We start from the raw sequence: 19,219 nt of genomic DNA, 5'->3' as shown, positions 1-19,219 counted from the left end.
TTTTTATTTTTGGTAAAATTTGTTTTGCATCTGAACATTGAAAATGGATAGAAAACGACAGAGAACATTTACTTCTGCTAAATCTGATAGTCATGAGACCTCATCCAACAAGGGCAAGGAGGCTTCATTCCAGTTCGAGAATAACCTGCTTTGGGAAGCACAAACCAACCAGAGTACCAGAACCCAACTTTTACTGGAGGAGCTATGTCACACTTTACAGGCTGAAGATAAGGCACCATTGTTAAAGATAAGTAACAGGCTCCAGGAACAAATGTTCGCCGAGCAGAAAGTTCAGGCTGTGGGAAACATCTGCATCAAAAATTATTTTGAACAGAAGTAATGTCTTTTTTTGTACATCAAAAATTTACATGGGTTTACATGTCTCTCTGGTCAAACATTCTTAGGTTGTTCTGAACAGTCCTTTTTTGTGTAGGATTTATTCTCATCTGTAGTCAGTGTTGTCTTTTTTTTTTTTATTCCTCCTCCTCTCTATCGTTGTTCGTGTCGGCCTTGTTCCCTGCCAGACGTTGTTTGCATTCCTCCAGTTCAAGAAAAGTTCATCCTCTTTCGCAAGGTGTTCGAAAGGTTTTTCCCTTTTCATCTATGACGTCACCACTCGGGAATGTCTCTTTTGGACACACAAGTTTGCAGCTTGTTTTGTCTCTACATCAAGGATATTCCAGCTGTTGTTAGTTCTATTGGCAGTGTTGTATTTTCCACTGTTATATTTAACCCTTTCTTGTATAAACACATTACTATGTCTTATTATAAATTAGCCGACGCAGCAGATGATAGTCAAAAATACGATAAAGTCTCTAGAAGAGCTGGGACAACTACAGACCGCCCTGTATGAAGTAGAGGAAAAACTTAGAGCCAGAAATCTTCAAATCGAAGAGGAGCAGGCCAAACACACGATGACTGTGTCCATCCTGATGGCCACCCCCACTCAAACACAGGAAGCCTTAAAAAGCGCGCAAGCCACAACTCAGGAGCAGGAGAAGGCAGCTCCTCAAAATAAATCCTGAGGGAAAAGGTTCAGGTGCTGGTTAAAAAAGGCTATTCAAAGCAAATAAAAACCAAAGGGTGCCAGAAGACATTATTATTTATGAAATCTGCCTACTTTACATATTCATCAGAGGGAAACGCGCTAAATAGATCGAGGGCGCATTCTGACGCGCTCAAGACGCGCAGTCCTGATTCCCTGGAGTTTGTACTCCTTATTAGCGAGTGGAGTGACGTTTGCACATATTTCAATACCTCTAAACATTTAGTGAATCCGCCCCTAAATGTTGCTCAACCTTTAAAATGCAAAATGTTTGATGATCATGCCCATGTGGGAGGGCCCCTTCAAAAAGTTGGCCTTGGGCCCCCAAAATACTAAGTCTGCCACTGCCTGTCACAGCAGTAAAACTCTCACTACTTGTCTAAATCTCATTTATACTTGTAATTTTGTTCTTCTGTTTTGAGAACATGCAATTAAAGTTCACAACAGAACAGGTAACCTTTAAAGAGCAGAAGCCATTGCAAAAAAGAGCACAAACTCCATCCATGCAAAACAATGCAAAACTGTTCCCTGAATTGTTTAAAGGATTCAGAAGTGGGAACGTGTGAGGTAAATTATACTGATTCAGCTCATTTAGAGCTTGAACTTTATATTATCTAGTATGCTGTTTATTAAAGGAAAAAGCAAAAAACAAAACAAAGACACAAATGAGGATTATTTCACATTTTAACAGGAAGAAATCTTCCACACAGGCAGACGCAGAGATGGGCTGCCATCTGTTTCAACCAGTTGTGGTGAGAAAACTCTATAGTGAGAAAAGAAGTGTGAAGATTTTTTCTTTTTTTTTAACTATCAATTACCCCAAGCTAACTTGAAAATTATTATCAATGCACAGAAAAAAGCAAAATGATATCTGAAAACTTTCTATAAAACCCCAAAGGTAAAGTGCATGTTAAAGAAGGAGCTCAAAATGCTGTAAAAAAAAAAAAATGAGCGCTTCGAGATAACTGTTCAATTGGCGCTATATAAATAAAGTTGAATATGCATTTACCTTTTTTTCTTACTTACAGATTACTATTTGCTTTATTTGCTATTGCTTATTTCTTTCTTTTTTTTTTTTTTTTACTATCAACACATTTTCAAACTGGCTCCCGATGAGTCATCCAACAGGCCTGAGGACCTGTTTGATTGCCAGATATCCCTGCACATGCACGCACACACACACGTTTTTTTTTTTTTTTTTTTAAAGGTGTGCACATGGAAACGCATACAAAAATTTCTCACATTTGACAATTTGAACATGGACGCACAACACATTATCATCATCTTCACTGCCTTTAGGGGTAAACACTTATTCCTATTAGGCTGCTTTCTGCCGGCACAGGATGAACATTTTCCACTTTCCCTGAACCTCCCCTCACTCTTGATTTATTAAATGTAGAAAAGACTATCAGTCACAAACTTTGAAAAGGTAAAGCGATAGTTTATCAACAATAGCCATCAAGCCCCTTAAGATAATATCCAGCTCTGAACTCCTTGTTTAAGTGAACAATGATTGTTTATACTCAGCTAAGTCTGCATCTATAATTCAAGATGAAGTAGAAACCCTGTAGTCTAACTGTGGGTCTTTCTGAGAGACAAAAAGACAATACAGCCTTTCTATGTTTTGTGTCTACATCTTATAATAGCTGATAAAATGCAAATAATCTTAAACATAGGGTATATATAAAGATGGCTGGGAGGCTGGTACAAAGAGCAGGATTTGTGTGTATCTATGTGGTCACTTGTTTTCATTTTGCTCTACCATTCAGCTTCAGTTTCATTAAACTGTTCATGCAAAACCAATTTCATGCAATAAATGAATTATCCTAATCAACACTGAGGAACGGCAAAAGCGCTACAATGCATCCACGTCCACGCACACTTGTGCTGTTAGTGCGAGTACATATATGTTTATGTAGTAGTTTTAAAGTCATGCAATTTCTGTGCTCCTGACTCATCTGACTTGTTGCTTTTACTTTTAAACACACTTGTGTTAGTGTGTGCATGTTAGTAACAGCAAATTATGTTTTGTTCCGGTTCTCCTGCGCTCTGTGATTATATTCCACTGATTGAGGACTTGCGTACAAGTGGCTAACGACATTAAAGCAACTTTAGATTTTGGCACAGCGTGGAAGATCTGCTTCATCACAGAGCAACAAGCCTTTGTGCTCCCACTGATGCTTTAAGCTTTGACTCGAAAATGAAAAGCCAAATCAAGACAAACGATCTGTCAAGTTTGACGGATGTAAGTCATTGCCCCAGAAAGGCTGCAGCGCAATCAACAAACAAATGATGACGGATGGTTTTACCAAGAGGTTCGATTGATGATGTCATTATCGAATAACCAAGATGGGCAGAAGTCCTGCTGCCTCATCCACACACGGACTAGAGAATACAAGGGCATGCTGGAAAACTATGGGCTGTCACCGTCATCTAAACTTAAGAGCTGAATTTTTAACTAAATTTCACTAGAATGTATATAGTGCATGAAAGTCTTCCCTAAACTCCTTAAAACCTATCATCTTCAAGAATTAACACAAATTATTAATGGAAAGCGCAAAAAGCAGGGGCACCCAAGGAGAACTGACATGTTGGATAAAGATATTAGTGGCACACCGGTAACATGACAAGAGATGATTGACTGAGGTTCACTCAGTAACACTACATTTTCTGCTTTTTATAAAGACATTTTTAATTTCATGTCCATGTTTAAAATACTACAAGATGAACCGATATGTCATTTATAATTGTGATGTTCCGTCATTGTACTGCCTGTATTTTGTAGCAAACATTAAGTTAAAGAAATATTCCATTTTCCCCCCATGGTTGTAGAAATTCAATAAAAATATCTTTTCCTGAACTCCCTTAGTAATTTAATTTATTTTGCTTAATTTGTTACTTTTTTCTTCCAATTATTTCATCCGATAATTTTGGTGAGTTAAGAAAAAAAATTGCATAAAAATGAAAAGGAGTACGCACAGAGTTTGGGGTCGCATTTCAAATAATTTACTACATAATTGGCTACAACAGATCTTTTTTAATAAATATGTGCAATAAAAAGAAGCGATGTGTAAGATAAATAAGGATTCCACACATCTCTCGTGCTTTATGCACTAAATAAATATATTGTCACCCGTCTTAAACTGTATGAAAGGGGGCAACCATCTGGGAACAGTTATACAGTAGTTACCTATGTGTACTGACGATTGAAGCTGACACTGCCTCTAACCACTGATCTGCAGCCAGGAATGTTAAAACGTACAAACAGTTCAGTTAAGGCTTGCCATTGTAAGGATGGAAACATTATTAGAAACTGACCAGATAAAAGCAATTTCATGTTTTTATCAAATCAAAAAGCTTCTTAGTTTTAGCAATTTGTCAAATAGTATGCTTGAAATCACTTTGACAAAAGAATGGAATTCACTTCGGGTGCAGTGGCTTCAAGTAAGGCTCATGTATTTGTGTGTAAGTGCATTCATTTCCAGAAGAGCAGCAAATGCGTATGAAAGAAAACATTACTAAAAGTTCAGCGTATTAAGGCATATATTTTAGCTATATATTTAGCTTCTAAAAGGAGGATTCGTTTAGAAATAGATGGATTACCCAAACCCACATTTAAATGAAAATGTTTCTTTTTTTGTTTTTTTTTTTATTATGGACAGACCTAGGAGTAGAATAGGCTTCAATATGACACTGTTAAGCTTGAGGTCCAATGGCAAACATTCTACCATAAATAGATCGAAATTAACCTAAAAAATATCAACATCAGGGCAAAAAACCAACAAAAAACAACAACAGCTTAACAGTATTGTAACAGTGTCATTTTTTTCTCAAATACATATTTTAGATATTGCCTCAGTGTACTGAAACCACAAATGCAAAGTGAATGGAAATGGAAAAATCAGAACAAATTAAAAAACTTAAAGTTGACAAACACACAAGATCTTCCACTTTTTGCCGCTACCTGATCTGCATCTAAAATAATAATCGATGCACAACGAGTAAAAAAAAAAAAAATTACTAAGAAATGAATCTGTTGAAAGAAACATGCGCTCAAAGTAAACACAAACAAACAAAGTTAGCTCATGAGAGTGATTCGACCTGCTGTGTGGTCTCTGACTTACAGATATTTATTATTAATATTATTATATTTTCACATGATGAACTCCATGCCAAGACTCAAAATGTAATTGCTATGATGGCTCAATAATATTTTCATCAACCATCAGCCACTCTTAACCTGAAAATGAACAAAGTCGTATTGGAGGCAAGTGTTCTCTAACCCTTATTTTAGCAGAATTTTAACCTCATGGCCAAATTCGAGCACTACAGACAGAAAAACAGTCATTAAACAATAAACAGACATCTTTTATCCCAAGAGGTATTTTAACAGTTATTAAAATCAGAAGAAAGTACATGTGCAGTTTGCACAGATGTACACCAGCTTCTCACCTGCTTGAGCTTTTTTAGGTCTTCATCCAGCTCCAGATTGTCCAGGATAACAGCAACGAAAAGACTGAGCAGAATCTGAAAAACAATATCACAGGAAAGGCACGCCTTACTTTTGTGTTCCTAGGCCAGTACAAAATGTAGCATAATATCTGATTCCCATCAAAATCTCACAAACAAATAAGTACGAAAAGAACAAAGACAACCCAAGATATGGTAACAATCCTACACTCAATAAAAGACTCTCCTGAAGACTAATAGCTAGAAATCAAATGTCAAATTATCAATAGTCCAATTTAAAGTACTAAGTAAAACAACTAAATCCTGAAGTTTTTATTGACGTGCAGAAATTAAAAAAAAAGTCTTGAACCTGGAGCAGTTAAAACACGCCGTCTATACTATAAAATCGCCAAAGAACAATCTATGCTATGCTAACTAGTAGACTAATAGCAAAACTTGATTGTAATAGCTGGCTTTCAACCCATACAGGGCACTCATTCTTACATTTCTTTAACTAAATATGCCAAATTGAAATACTTTGACAAATATGTCAAGAGTTGAACTAGGATCAATCAACAACGTACACTACTTCATACCCAAAATAAATGTGTTTTCAGCAGAAAAAAAGTGGCATTGTGGTTTAGTTATTTTTTAAGAGCTAAAGTAGACACAAGAATTAATGAAAATGTTCTTCCCTCCTTTCTAAAACTTTACCACATAACAAAATGAATAAACAGGACACATCTTAGTGAAATTAACCTCATGTAATGACTAAATCACACTAGATAGAACAATAATATAAAACAACTGATCTAACAATAATGTTATACAGTATTCATACTTTAATCATACTGCTTTAATCAGTAGAAATTGCGCTTATTAGGATTAAAATACATCTAATATATCTAAATCTTTGGAAGATGAATGAACTAACTTGTTTAGTACCGAGCTAATAATCCAGCTAATGATAAATGTAGGATGTCAACTTTAATTCAATTGTGTGATCATTGATCATTTGATTTTGCGAATTTATTCTAATTATAATCTAATGCTAAGATGCAAATTAATTAGAACTTGAGGCTTCCCACATTGTTTCTCCCGGCACTCAATTTTGGGGATGGATCAATGTGTGTTTGTGTGCCTTTATCATGTTACCCAGCGCCCTGCCTTGCTGGGAGACTCTTGACACAATGCTGTGGTAATGTTGAGACAATCAGAAAGGAGAAAACATATTTTAAATCATATAAAACTCTATGGAAGTATTTTTAAAAGTTTTTTTGTTTTGTTTTTAAATGATGTTGTATTGTAAGTGGGCCCTGTGGCTCAAATGAATTGCGTATGAGTAACAGATTTTTTTAAATAAATTACTAAACATTTCTGGTGACCCCATTTCAATCCCAGGTGATCACACATGGTGTCTTAATCTCAATGTTTAAACAACAGTTAATAATAATAATAATAATAATAATAATAATAATAATAATAATAATAATAATAATAAATAGTCCCTTAATAATTTTGTGCTTTTGTAAGATCTCAGTACACTAAACGATTAATATGAGTTAAAAAAAACACATTTGCCAACATAAGAAAAATATGCACCAACTTCTGAAACCTAATTTCTACTCTCACTAGAATGTTTCTCACCAGAGTAGCAAACAGATGGTACAGGATGAAGTATATGGCAACAACTGGAGCCCACATGTGACCTACAGCCACCAGAGTCTGGTCCATGACATCTATCCAACCCTCCTGGGTTAAGATTTGGAACATGGACATAAATGCCTAAAGGGAAGAAAGCACAGGGTGAGAGAAAACCAGAGAGGATAAAGGCCAAGGGGGAGAACAGAGTTCCAAGTGGGGCAAGTGAATACACAAGGGGAAGCAGCGGAAAAAAGAAAAGAAAGAGCAAAAACAAAAGTGACAGATTTGACATTTGAAACATTTTTTTTTCCACAGAAGAACAAATATCACACAGATGTATGCACGAAACCCCTACTGACCATCCATCTGTTGCTTATGATTGAGGAAGCTCTTCTCTGCTCAGCTGCTCTCTCATGTTCTGGGTAGAGGTCAGATAAAGGCGTGGGGAATAGCCAGCTGTGACGCAATGGCCTGAGGAGTCAAATGGCACGCCTGCCCTATCATTGGACACGTTTACATGGGAGCTTAATATTCCTTTTTAAAACGGAATAAAACTTAATTCCTCTTTAACCTGACCTTGTAAACACTTAATTCCTAATGCTAATTTAATTTGGAATTAAACTTAATTCCGAATTAGGTGGCTGGTTTATTCCGTTTTTAATTCCGACATAAATAATTCCTCTTTCTTGTAAACAGTTGCGCATGTGCAACTTGCGGCGATGACACGCTGGGTGATGACATAATCCAACATGGCGGCCCGGAATAGAGCCAACACTATTTAATAAGAGCCTTAAAAGACACAGATATAATGAAAAAAAGGGATGGACGGAGGCATAAACATGTGGACATTAACACAGACACATGGACTTATCACACACGTAGATCAGCAAACGGAACAGGCTTCATCGGACTGGTGATACTAAGACCCGGACTGCTACACAGGCTGTAATATCACCAAATTTATCATTATAGCAGTTGTTAGAGCTACTATCTTTACCAGGGAGCAAATATTTATTCGTGGTTATAATTTTCCGGAGTTTTACTGGGCTTTTTACCGGTGATTATTTCCTATCTCCTTTCCACTCCGTGGACCAAAGTGTGTTATTGTTGAGCTGTTGCTTCAAAACTACATTCAAAATAAAGGTGAAAACAGTTCTCGTGTGGTCTTCTGTGTTACAGCCAACAATAAAATGTTTGTTGTGTGTTTCTCCCGAAAGACGTGATCGACCTGATACGTCATCTTCTCCCCCTTTCCAATCAGAGCTTTCCCAATCCCCAGACCTAAAGTGGAATTAACTAAAGCTGAATAAACAGGGTTTCCATGTAAACCTCAAATCAGGAATTACTATTTCCATGTAAACACGAAGCGGAAAACTTTAATTTCGAATGATTTAATTCGTAATAACTAATTCCGAATTAAAAAAATATCACATAACCGTGGCCAGTGTATAGCCAAAGCCACCCTACCACCGAGTATCAATGCCCTAACCTTTACTGACTGAGTATAAATCCAGCAACAGGTTTTGTCATAGGGAAGGCAGCCAAATATGATTAATTTGATTTATCTGAGCATGAATGTGAGTGTGAAACAAAGTCAAAACAGAGGACAGAGAGGAAAAATACTGAGGCAGGATCTGTTTATGATCAAACTCATCTCCTGCAAGGCCTGAGATTAGTCAAATGTGGGAAGACACATACAGGATTGAATGATTGAGAGAAAACAGTTCATTAGCCCTTTAAAATAGAATTTTAATTACATTTGAATATAAATGGGTTCTTGTAATTACTTGATACAATTGTTTAAATTGGAGAATCATACTTATGATGAATGGATAATCAGTTCAGAACCTCAGACTGGGGGAAATCTGGGTGAAGTCATTAAAAGGCATTACCTGCACACGCCCTTTCATGTGGGCTATGAATTAAGGTCCTTACAACATATTCTGTATATATGTGATAAATTACAAAAGTTAACTATTCAAGTTAAAACACTGTAGACCACGGGTGCACAATACATCAATCGCGATCTTCCGGTCATTTGTGCAATCGCGCATGTGGGCTGCAAGACCTCATAAATACACAAGAACGGCACTTCACATATACCAGAAATGAATCCTAACAATTCAGCTTTTGACCTTAATTTGAGGGGGCGCTAGTGCACCAATCTGTTCATTTACAACCTCTGACAAGAAGACATAGTCATCAACATCCTCCGCCAGATTGGTTGTCATTATAAGTCACAACCTTTTCCTAAATGCCCTAAATCTAAGAACTTAGATGTATACATAAGAATATAGTATCATATAGAATATTAAATTACTAACTGTCTTAAATGGTTTCAAATAAAAGCCATCCCCTTTGAAGATACCTCGAACAGAGTAAAAAAACACAGACTCCGGAAAAAAGAATTGCACACTTCTCATTTTCTAACTCCATCAAGGTATTGATACCCTGAAACACAACAAATTTGGTTATCGCATCTTAAACTATTTCTGAGAAAAGCTGTCTCCTATAACTCGGACAGACGCATAGACGGACAAAGCTCAAACCCCTTCACACTTTGTGGGATAATAATAAGTAGAAGAAGAACCTCCTCCAGCCTTAAAGCTGCTCCACACCTGGTCACACCGACCAAATCAGGTACATTTATTACCAGCATCTTCAGACAACTTACGTGTGTGGAAGCTATTGAAGTTCTTCTAAAGAACAAAGTGAGCTACAAATACTGAAACGCTCTGTGTGCTACTGACTGGCACTGATAAATGTGCTTTTTATTGTGGGTCTTTGATGAAGTGAGCAGCTGTGTTTGGTGCTTTGCATTTTCAAAAGATTTTTCTTCTTTGTATTTAAAAAATAAATAAATAAATATAATATTTCTATACATACTGTATATATATTAATCAAACTCGGTTTTTAAGTGTTACCGTTGCAATATCTATTTTGTATTTTAATACAAAAAAGCGGAACAACCTGCCAGCAGAGCTGAAGTCAACATCTAATGTAAAAAATTTTTTAATTCAAGTTAAAAGCACTCTTATTCTCTACTGTATGACTGAGAGGGAGATTTTTAATGTTGTTACTGCAGATTTAATGTTGTTGATTTTTAAACTGTTAAATGTTTTCTGTTGCACTTTTCAATCATGTAAAGCACACTGAATTGCCTTGCGTATGAAATGTTCTCTAAAAAATACATTTGCCCTGTCTGCCTTGCCTTCATATTATACAAATATTCAACAATTGTAATAGTAATAATAATAATATAATAATAATAATTGTAATAGTGTAAATATTAAAACCTAATTATTTACAATTGTAACCGCTCCAACACAGTAGATCGCGAAGCGCTGTCAGTGAAAAAAAAAAAAACATGCACTGACATTTATTCTTGTTTCGTTTCCACGGTGAGTGTGAGTGGCTGCTTACTCTAGGGAATGTAGTGAAGCGGTCCAGCTCTTCCACGAAGCAGAACATTTGCAAGCTGATAGCCGACATCACAATAAGAAGGCTTGCTGTGAACACCACCAGGCTGCCCAGCTTTTTACCTGGTCCAAAAATCTTATAGACAAAGTCTTCTAAGGCGGGGGAAATCTTGATCAAACGCACCACGCGGAGCACCTGAGGAGAGAAACGTGGAAGATCACTTGTTTGTACAGTTTACCTTTCTCAGATGCTTTAAGTTTTTCAATAGTAAAATGAAGTTAAAGCAAAGTGTAAATGTTGGGGAAAATATGATCAAATTTCTCAAATTGATCATGACGCATTAGCAATATATACAGTAGATTTTTGAAGACAGAGCATTGATCTTGATCGAGTGAAAACAGTGTAGTTATACGTTGCACTGTCCCTGGGCTTAGTCCCTAAATTGCTTGTGGTGACAACAACCTTTGAACAGTAATGCATCTTGGTCAGGCTTTGATTGGGGATCCAGAGAGGAGCTATTGATCAAAATCCTCTCTGTGGTGCCTCTAGCAAAAGACTTTACTTTAGAATCCAACAGTCAGCCAAATGAATAGCTTTCTCCAGTTCCCTGGAAATATAGTAAAATAAAAAAAATAAGAAATAAAAAAGGAAGACACACACAGCACCTAATAAGGGTCTACCAAGAAAACCTCTGTAATAATAACAATCAGAGAGTGGTGACAAACGGGTTGCAAAGAACATTCTAAACTCCTGACAGACCATTAGGCCCACTATTCATTCCAGAATCAATGCATAGTTTCATTTAAAAATGAAGATGTAAGAGGGCAATGTGTAATATAAGACGAAACTAAATAATGCCAGTTAGGCTATATGAGACTACAATGTACATTTAAAGCTTACAACCCTGGTCAAAATATAATACGAATGTATCTTAGGAGCTTTCCTTTTGAAATGGTAGAATTACGTGCACATTATAATTCTGAGCTTATAGATGTCAATATAGATGCTTATAATAATCAATTTCATTCAAAAGCGCCTTTCAAAACACCTCCTTTCAAAACACCCAAGGACAAATGTATATATATATATATATACATTTCTCCCTCCCTGCTTGGTCAGAGCTGCGTTTCCCCAGTGTTGTGTTTTCCTCAGACAAGTTCACAAAACATGTCTTGTTCTCACAGGAGATTCTCTCTCAGTGTCAGACAATCTCAGAACAAAGTTCTTGCAGGTTTCCTGACTGGGAAAAAACATATTCCCATCCCCTCTGTTATGTGATTAGCCAATAGCAGCATTTCTGATCAGCTTTGCTTTTATCATCCTATAAAAAATCTGTGCTGTTATTGTGTGATTTCCATTTTTAATTTTCCACCAAATACCTCTTCATCTGTACCTTTTTGTTCATGCCAGAGCTCTGGAATAAACTGCACAAAACATATTTTGGTCTATTTTTCACCTTATTTTATCAGACATACAGTACAGTATAGTGCAGGGGTCTGCAACCTGTGGCTCTGGAGCCACATGTGGCTCTTTGACTCTTTTGCAATGGCTCTAGATAGCTTTCAAAAACTTAATAAAATAATTAATTATTATTTCTTACAGAGGGTATTGATGAATAATGACATTAACTTCAAATAAAATTAGGATAAAAACAATTTGTTAACCTAAAAATAAATCACATTGTGCAATAACTTGCACCTGTGGCTAACCTTAAGTTGTAATGAAATCCCTGGTAAGATAACAAAACTAACAAAAAGACTATTCTGGAAGAAAATAGATTGCTTGATATGTTGCAAGAAATTAAATTCATTAACTCATAAAATTATTTGATATTATTTCAACTTTATAGAATTTTATACACTGTACTGTTTGCATTGAGAAGGTTTTTTTTTTTTTTTTTCCGGCTCCAGAAGGACTTTAATCCTGGTGAGATTGGGCAAAATGGCTCCTTTGAGAGTAAAGGTTGCTAACCCCTGGTATAGTGTATGCGTGAAGATTTCCGTAACAATTTCCAGATCTTGAAGGCCCATCTGTGATGCTTTGATTGGTTGAGGACAGCTATGGTTATACTATGTGCATGTCCAATCTGAGGACAGTAGGGCAGAGTTGTCTAAATGTGGTGCAGAAGGGCTGTGATCCTGCAGATTTTACTCTGCAAAGCTTTAATCTTTTCATTTTCTCCCAAAGCAGGCTTGGGTTAGTACATTTGCCTCCATACGATTTGGTTAAAATGGTGAAAAATCAGTCAATGCAAGGGCATGCACACAAACGTTACCTGAAAGTAGGTGAACTGGGAGTGGTACAGGTCAGGGTAGATGTGCAGCGTGGTGCCCACCACCAGCAGGGATTCAAACTTGTGCAGAGAGGAGCTTATGTAGCCAGTAAAGCCGAGACACCAGATTTTCAGCAGAGCCTCAAGGTCAAACAACACGGTGAACGCCACCTTTGATGGAGTGGGAAGATAAATTAGTGTTTACTTAAGACATCCTATGCTGTTTTTAAATTGACTCATAGTTAAATCAATCTTCATATTTGTATATGACTGAGCCAATTATCCACTGACCAAAAGCATTGGGAATTTGAAATGGTAAGCGCAGTCAAATGTTGACAGATTTGCTAGCCAAACTCTTTAGGTCATATCTCAAAACTCTTGAAATCTCTATGAACCGTCTATTGCTATTGCCAACTAGGAAACATTGTACAAATGATGACAACAAAACTGGTCTTTAACTGCATTAAACCCAGTGCCTGTACACTGATTTCTCTGCACAGTATCACACAGGTTGGAACAAATCTGCAGATCGATGATAGTATGAAGAGTGAAAGAGGGTAAGACCGAAAGAAACTATGTGTGCGTGCATGTATCTATGTTTGCATTTTTTTTTTCCCCCTTTCCTTATCACCTCCATTCAGCTGTGTAAGGAAGAGAGAGATGTATGAAGGGGACGAGGAGAGTGGGCTCACTCCTAATCATCTCTGTTGATGCGTTACCACCTGCACGTTGATGATATCTAACCAGTCACACATGGCATGGTTACCTTAAAAATAGACCAAAACAAGGCAACTAGTTATGAAAGTGTTTTCCTTCTCGCAATAAAAATCTAATATGTTGCTGCATAAATTGATTTTCACATGGTTAATGTGTAAACCTGGTTTGTTTTTGTAGCAGTAAATAGCCGAAAATAGAGTTTCTTGTGTTGTTTTTTATCGAATCTTTAAAAGGACCATTTCGTGGGATGATTGGAAACATTTGGAGAAATTGCCAAAAAACACCAAAAACATCTCACCTCTGCCAGGTAAAACTCATCGTAGTGTCTGCGGTAGTTCTCGCCTTTGTAATAGTTGCTAGCGGCAACGATGACGTCCACGGCCACCATGCTCAGAATGAACATGTGGAACACAGATGACCGCATCATTCGCTGTAAAAACACCATGGTTTACATTGTTTAAGCAAAAAACAAACGACTGAAGGAAAGCTGGTGAATGGAGAGAAGCCAAATCAACCATGAGCCATGATCTCCATACTACTGTCCTTATTTCACCCATTTAACATATAATGTCATGGAGGTAATGGAAATCATTAAGGAGTACGACTATGGTAAGCATGGTATACAATTGTAGGAACAAAATAACGTGAGTGTAACCAGGGAAAGCTTAGTATAGAAAAAAAAAACTTGTAAAAATCAAATGCAATTAAACAGCAAGCAATTCAAAGCAATCAGAAGCCTTTCATTCAGTAAATCCATCAAGATGACAAAATCAGTGCATATTCAGACAACTAAAACCCATATTTTCAACGCTGTAACAAATGTGCGCCATTTCCTGTTGGAGGGAAGGCAGCAGCTGGAAGCTCAAGACTATACGTCACATCAAACAATCATCTGTAAGAAGAAAAAAAGAAACTGCCCTACGACGCTAAGACAAACTTGGTAACTATGCATTCTTTGGGAAACAATGTGACAGATGTGATCACAGCCTTGAACATATATGGCAAAGTGAGCAGCTTGTGAGTGGGTAGAAGCACTCACCCTAAAAAAAGACTTGCATGTGAGATTGGCAATAGGAACCATAGAGAAAAGTGGAAAACGGAGACTTTCAGACAGATGAAGACTGTTTGCTGCAATGATGGGAGATCAAATTTGCCACGGAAAAAATGGGAGCGCTGCCACCACCCTCCTACACGCCAACACACTTACAATACAAAGTTAAAGGCACTTTTTTTCTCTACTGCATATGATTGAGAGAGAGACTTTTTGTCATGTTGTTGATGTAATGATGATTTTAATTGATTTTACTGATGATTTTAAATGTTCTTATTGATTTAAATGTTCTTATTGATTTTAAACAATTGAATGTTTTATCATGTAAAGCACATTGAGTTGCCTTGAGTATGAAATGCGCTATATAAATAAATTTGCCTTGCCTTGCCTTGCCTTAAACTCTAGAAGGCAAGATCTTACATTCTGTTTGGAACTAATGGATTAAAACAAACAGAACAGACATGACTGGACTGAAAAAATGTTTAAAGCAGTGGTTCTCAAACTTTTTTAAATCAAGTACCCCCTTCTCTTATTTCTGAATCCAACACCCACTTTGTCCGACTACAAGGTTTTGCTTAAAAAGTATTTAAAAAGAACTATAGAGCATAATGATGGAACAAACGAGTGATAACACGCATTTTAAAGAATCTTACTTTGTAAATAAGTGGAAAGAAATAGTATTTAGTGCAGTGGTTCTCTACAGTTTTAGGATCGTGACCCCTATCAAGAATTTCTGGTGACCCCAAAGACAGTTTTTGATCATCTGTGAGCTCAGATTTTTTACTGCATCTTAGCTGAACTAGATTTATATTTCACAAAGTGAAAGTATAGAAATATAGTTGTTTAAGATTGTGTGTTGTTTTATTTTTTAAAAAAAGAATAATAATTAAAAGATTTTTCAAAAATCTATTTGAATTTTTCAGAACTTTCAGGCAACCCCAATTAAACTCCAGGTGACACCACATGGGGTCCCAACCCCAAAGTTGAAAAACACTAATTTAGTGTCTCCTCAATTCTATAATTTTTTTTTATCATTTTTGGTCATCTCATGCCTGGGGTTGGACCAAGACTGAACTTTATTTGTTCATTTTCCACTCTCTTTCTCTCAAGTACCCCCTGTAGTACCCCTAGGGGTACACGTACCCCCATTTGAGAAACACTGATTTAAAGCAATCAAAAAAGGATATCTTAAGTTTAAAAAAATGAAAATGAAAATACCTACACGTACACAATAACACCATGTGAATGCCTAAATTCATGTTTACCTGACTATTTCAGCGATAATAGAGTATTTGCTACAGCTCTATCAAAATTCCATTGGACAGAGGTCAGGAAAATGAATTGGTCAATAAAGTGTGTGACTGATGAAGATAATCACTGCTGGCAAGCCATTTTGTTCCTGTCAAAGCTGTTTTCTTTTCATCGTTACCACAATGTTTCATTAGCTCTCCTTTCCTTTGCCTGGGGTCGTCACACATATTCTATTTTGGAGGTGAGAATAAGAGATCTTTTTCTGTTGGTAAAATTGTATTTTCTACAACTGCCCTCGTGTGTTTTATTTGGTGTAAAAAGTTCATATGTGAACTGCAATCTCACACGTCAGTTTCAGCTGAATACCGGACAAATAAATGTCGTAATCAATCTACTACAGGTGTGTGAAATAAATGGTTCAGCAACCAAAAAAGACACAACAGTTGTTGTAATTTGGTCCTTGGTGAGATTTAGGGCTACCGCAATCAACTTCTGTTTGTTGCCACAAGACAGCTTGAATTATAGACAATTAAAGGGAAGATCATGTGTTGCAGCGAGAGATAGGAACATGATTCACCACTAGAGCAACTGTGACACCAGCAACACCCAACGGTAATCACACAGAGTAGTGGTACACAATACACAACTAATGTTATAGAAAACCAAAGGGGAACCAAGTAACCAAATATGACTTGACGTTAAATCTTTCAGTTTAAAATAATGTTCCTCTGAAATACAAAACTGCTAAATTGACTCTACATTAACGCTGGGCGATACAAACCAATACTAATATATTCTATATTTTTTCTTAAAAATGGCAATTTATGATATACAGTAAATGTTATCTCTTATTTTTCTTACCTTTTTTTCTTTAAAAAATAAACAAACAAAAAAAATGCAATAAAGTGTTACCAGAAAGTCAATTGACACACAGGCACATTTCTTACCAAAAAGCTGCACAATATGTGCCACTTTTGGCGTTTCTCTTGCAAGAGACAGCACGTGTGAGTGAGTTCCGTAGTGTGGCTTGTTTAGGGAAAGGTCTGGGTTAGGACACACTCAGTGATCCATCTAACTGTGCTTTTCATGCTGCTCTGAGAAGTAGTGAATGTCGTGACTCTTCAAATGACTATTTTAATACAAAATAAGCTAAAAAAAACTATATATAAAAATATGTATTTATATGCGATATTGCAATTTTCTATATCTTGAATCTCGATATATTGCCCAGGCATAATTTACATAACATTTTCAAATGGTAATGGTAATGTTGCAATTCCATCATCGCCACAAGTTTGCACGCACACACACACACTAGTTAGGTCTCCTGGCTGATAGTGGTTGTGACAAAGCAGTTTGACATTTCCAGCATTCACAGCTCTTCACATTGGGTGTTTGGGCTGAAAAAAGCTGTTTGTTTGATCGTCTGTGTGTCAGTGTGAGAAAATGAGTGATCAAGAGAGAGAGGCAGGCTGACAGAGGACAGAAAGTGCACGTCACGGTTGACTTACTCAAGGACTTGACTTTGCCTATTTCACTGATAGCATTCTACTCATCTAGCTCTGTCGCATAACAAAATACTTTTCTCCACTTCTAATATATTCAAAATAATTGACAGTGGAGTTTAACTAACCAGTAATGCAGGAATGCACTGAACAAAAAATGCAACTTTTTCAAACATAAAGGTTAGAACAAGCTGTTACTTTTGTGTTTTCAACTAAGGTTGTCATTTTTTGGCAATGAAACGGCTTTTGATGGCATTAGTAGGTCCCCGCTGACCCACAAGAAACCTTTGAGTTCCCTTTGATTTGTCTTTTAAGTCGTATACAAAGCTAGTCCCAAGGACTGCCTTTGTTTCCTGCATAACTTTGCTAGAATAAGAAACATTTTTGTCTCAAAATGATGCTGAAAAACCATAATGCATTTGTTAGATTCAGTGTCATTTTTGATTCGAGGTGCTGCAATAATAATACTCAACAACTAAGAAGCAGGAAAACTTTCATGGCATTCTATAAATTCAGAATGGAGTTCAAAAACGTAAAACATTAATATATGAGTGACTACAAAGGGGCACCACAAAAAATTCTTTGCATTAAACATGGGCCACATTGCACACATGCTCTTCAAATGCGAGTAGAACCAGTTCTGACCAGCAGTTGCTGATTTTTAAAAACAACTCCAATGGTTTTATGTTGTGTTGTCGTTCTCACATTTTTCATGAAACCTGTGTTTCTTCATATCTTTCGAAAATTAAATATTTCCTTGTGAGAAACTTGTGACGACTCCTGTGTGTAATGGTTTGTGCAAACAATACTATTTGCAGGAATTGATGAAGAGCTACAGCATGTCTCAATAAGCTGTTTTTTTATGCTTTTAGTAATGCTACGTTATGCTTGCAGCAAAGGCCTATTGATGAACTAAGCATTCATCCTACATCCATTTAATAGACAGTATTAAGTGCAAATGTCTTTATACAGCATGTGTGCATTATCAGAGACTGTTGAGCTAAATATTTCCATTCTGAAATTCGTATGTCAAATCTTTATTAGCGTGGTTATAAGTCTTTATTCTTGTGTATTTTGTGTTTACTATTAAATAGGCACAACTGGTCAATAAATTGGGCACCGCCTCCAAGTCTTGTCCTGCCGGAGAATTGGAAAAATTAATTAATTATTCTCACCACTGTTAGAACCTCAGATTTTCAAATTCTGAAAAAAGCATTCTAAAATGGAAAAAAGCAGTCGAAACAGTTTATTGTTCTCTCTCTCATTTATAATCCAATATGACACTGAACTACATCCAATACATGTGTAGGGACAATATCACGCATTAACACACTATTGTTCCAACTTCCTCAGATAACGGGTGACTACATTTCTAGCATGTGTAGCAAACGTTCAAAATCTCACACTGTGTGTTAAGTTTCCAGTCGTAATCATGTTATCCCATGACTGAAAATGAATGCAAAGCTTCATTAGTTTCTAATTTGTTGTGATGAACTTGCGGTTAAGTACCGGTACAAAGACAGGTTTAGCCATTGGTGTATTAGCTGAAATGGTTATCATTTTATCTCGTGGCACATCCTGAGAGAAGAATTACACCTCCAATCACGTGGCTGCGTGGAAGTTCGTGAAAAACTTGAGGGTGGTTCACTGCTTAGCAGTCCTTAAACATTTCCCAAACTGTCTCTTTCTTGCACTCAGGGGAGAAGGATGCTTCTTTTTCCCTCGCGTCCTCCTTTCCCTGCTTGCTGCTATTTTTGTCTTGTTTTAAACTATCTGCCTTTATCAGCATCCAAATCCTGAATCTAATCATGGAATTGATTATCTGGTCTTTCTTTGCTTTTGGTCAAATCTCTCTACTAGAAGGA

The 19,219-nt window shown here is 36.6% G+C and overlaps 1 protein-coding gene across 7 annotated transcripts in view; it reads right to left on the bottom strand.

Annotated features, from left to right (window-relative positions):
- Positions 1–19,219, bottom strand: part of nalcn (sodium leak channel, non-selective) — a 78,476-nt gene that overhangs the window by 32,251 nt on the left and 27,006 nt on the right. For 6 of the 7 annotated variants that reach the window (XM_028435632.1, XM_028435637.1, XM_028435631.1 and 3 more), the window contains 5 exons: positions 13,846–13,977; positions 12,834–13,001; positions 10,562–10,753; positions 7,142–7,279; positions 5,498–5,572 (listed from right to left, as the gene is read on the bottom strand). In XM_028435632.1, coding sequence (XP_028291433.1) covers positions 5,498–5,572; positions 7,142–7,279; positions 10,562–10,753; positions 12,834–13,001; positions 13,846–13,977 — 705 coding nt within the window. The remainder of the gene's footprint in view (positions 1–5,497; positions 5,573–7,141; positions 7,280–10,561; positions 10,754–12,833; positions 13,002–13,845; positions 13,978–19,219) is intronic. The other variant, XM_028435636.1, reaches the window with a different exon arrangement.

Source organism: Gouania willdenowi, chromosome 21 (genome assembly GCF_900634775.1).
Source record: "Gouania willdenowi chromosome 21, fGouWil2.1, whole genome shotgun sequence".
In the NCBI taxonomy this organism is placed as follows: domain Eukaryota; kingdom Metazoa; phylum Chordata; class Actinopteri; order Blenniiformes; family Gobiesocidae; genus Gouania; species Gouania willdenowi.
Note: the sequence above shows the minus strand (reverse complement) of the source record. Positions and strands in the feature narration are given on the sequence as shown.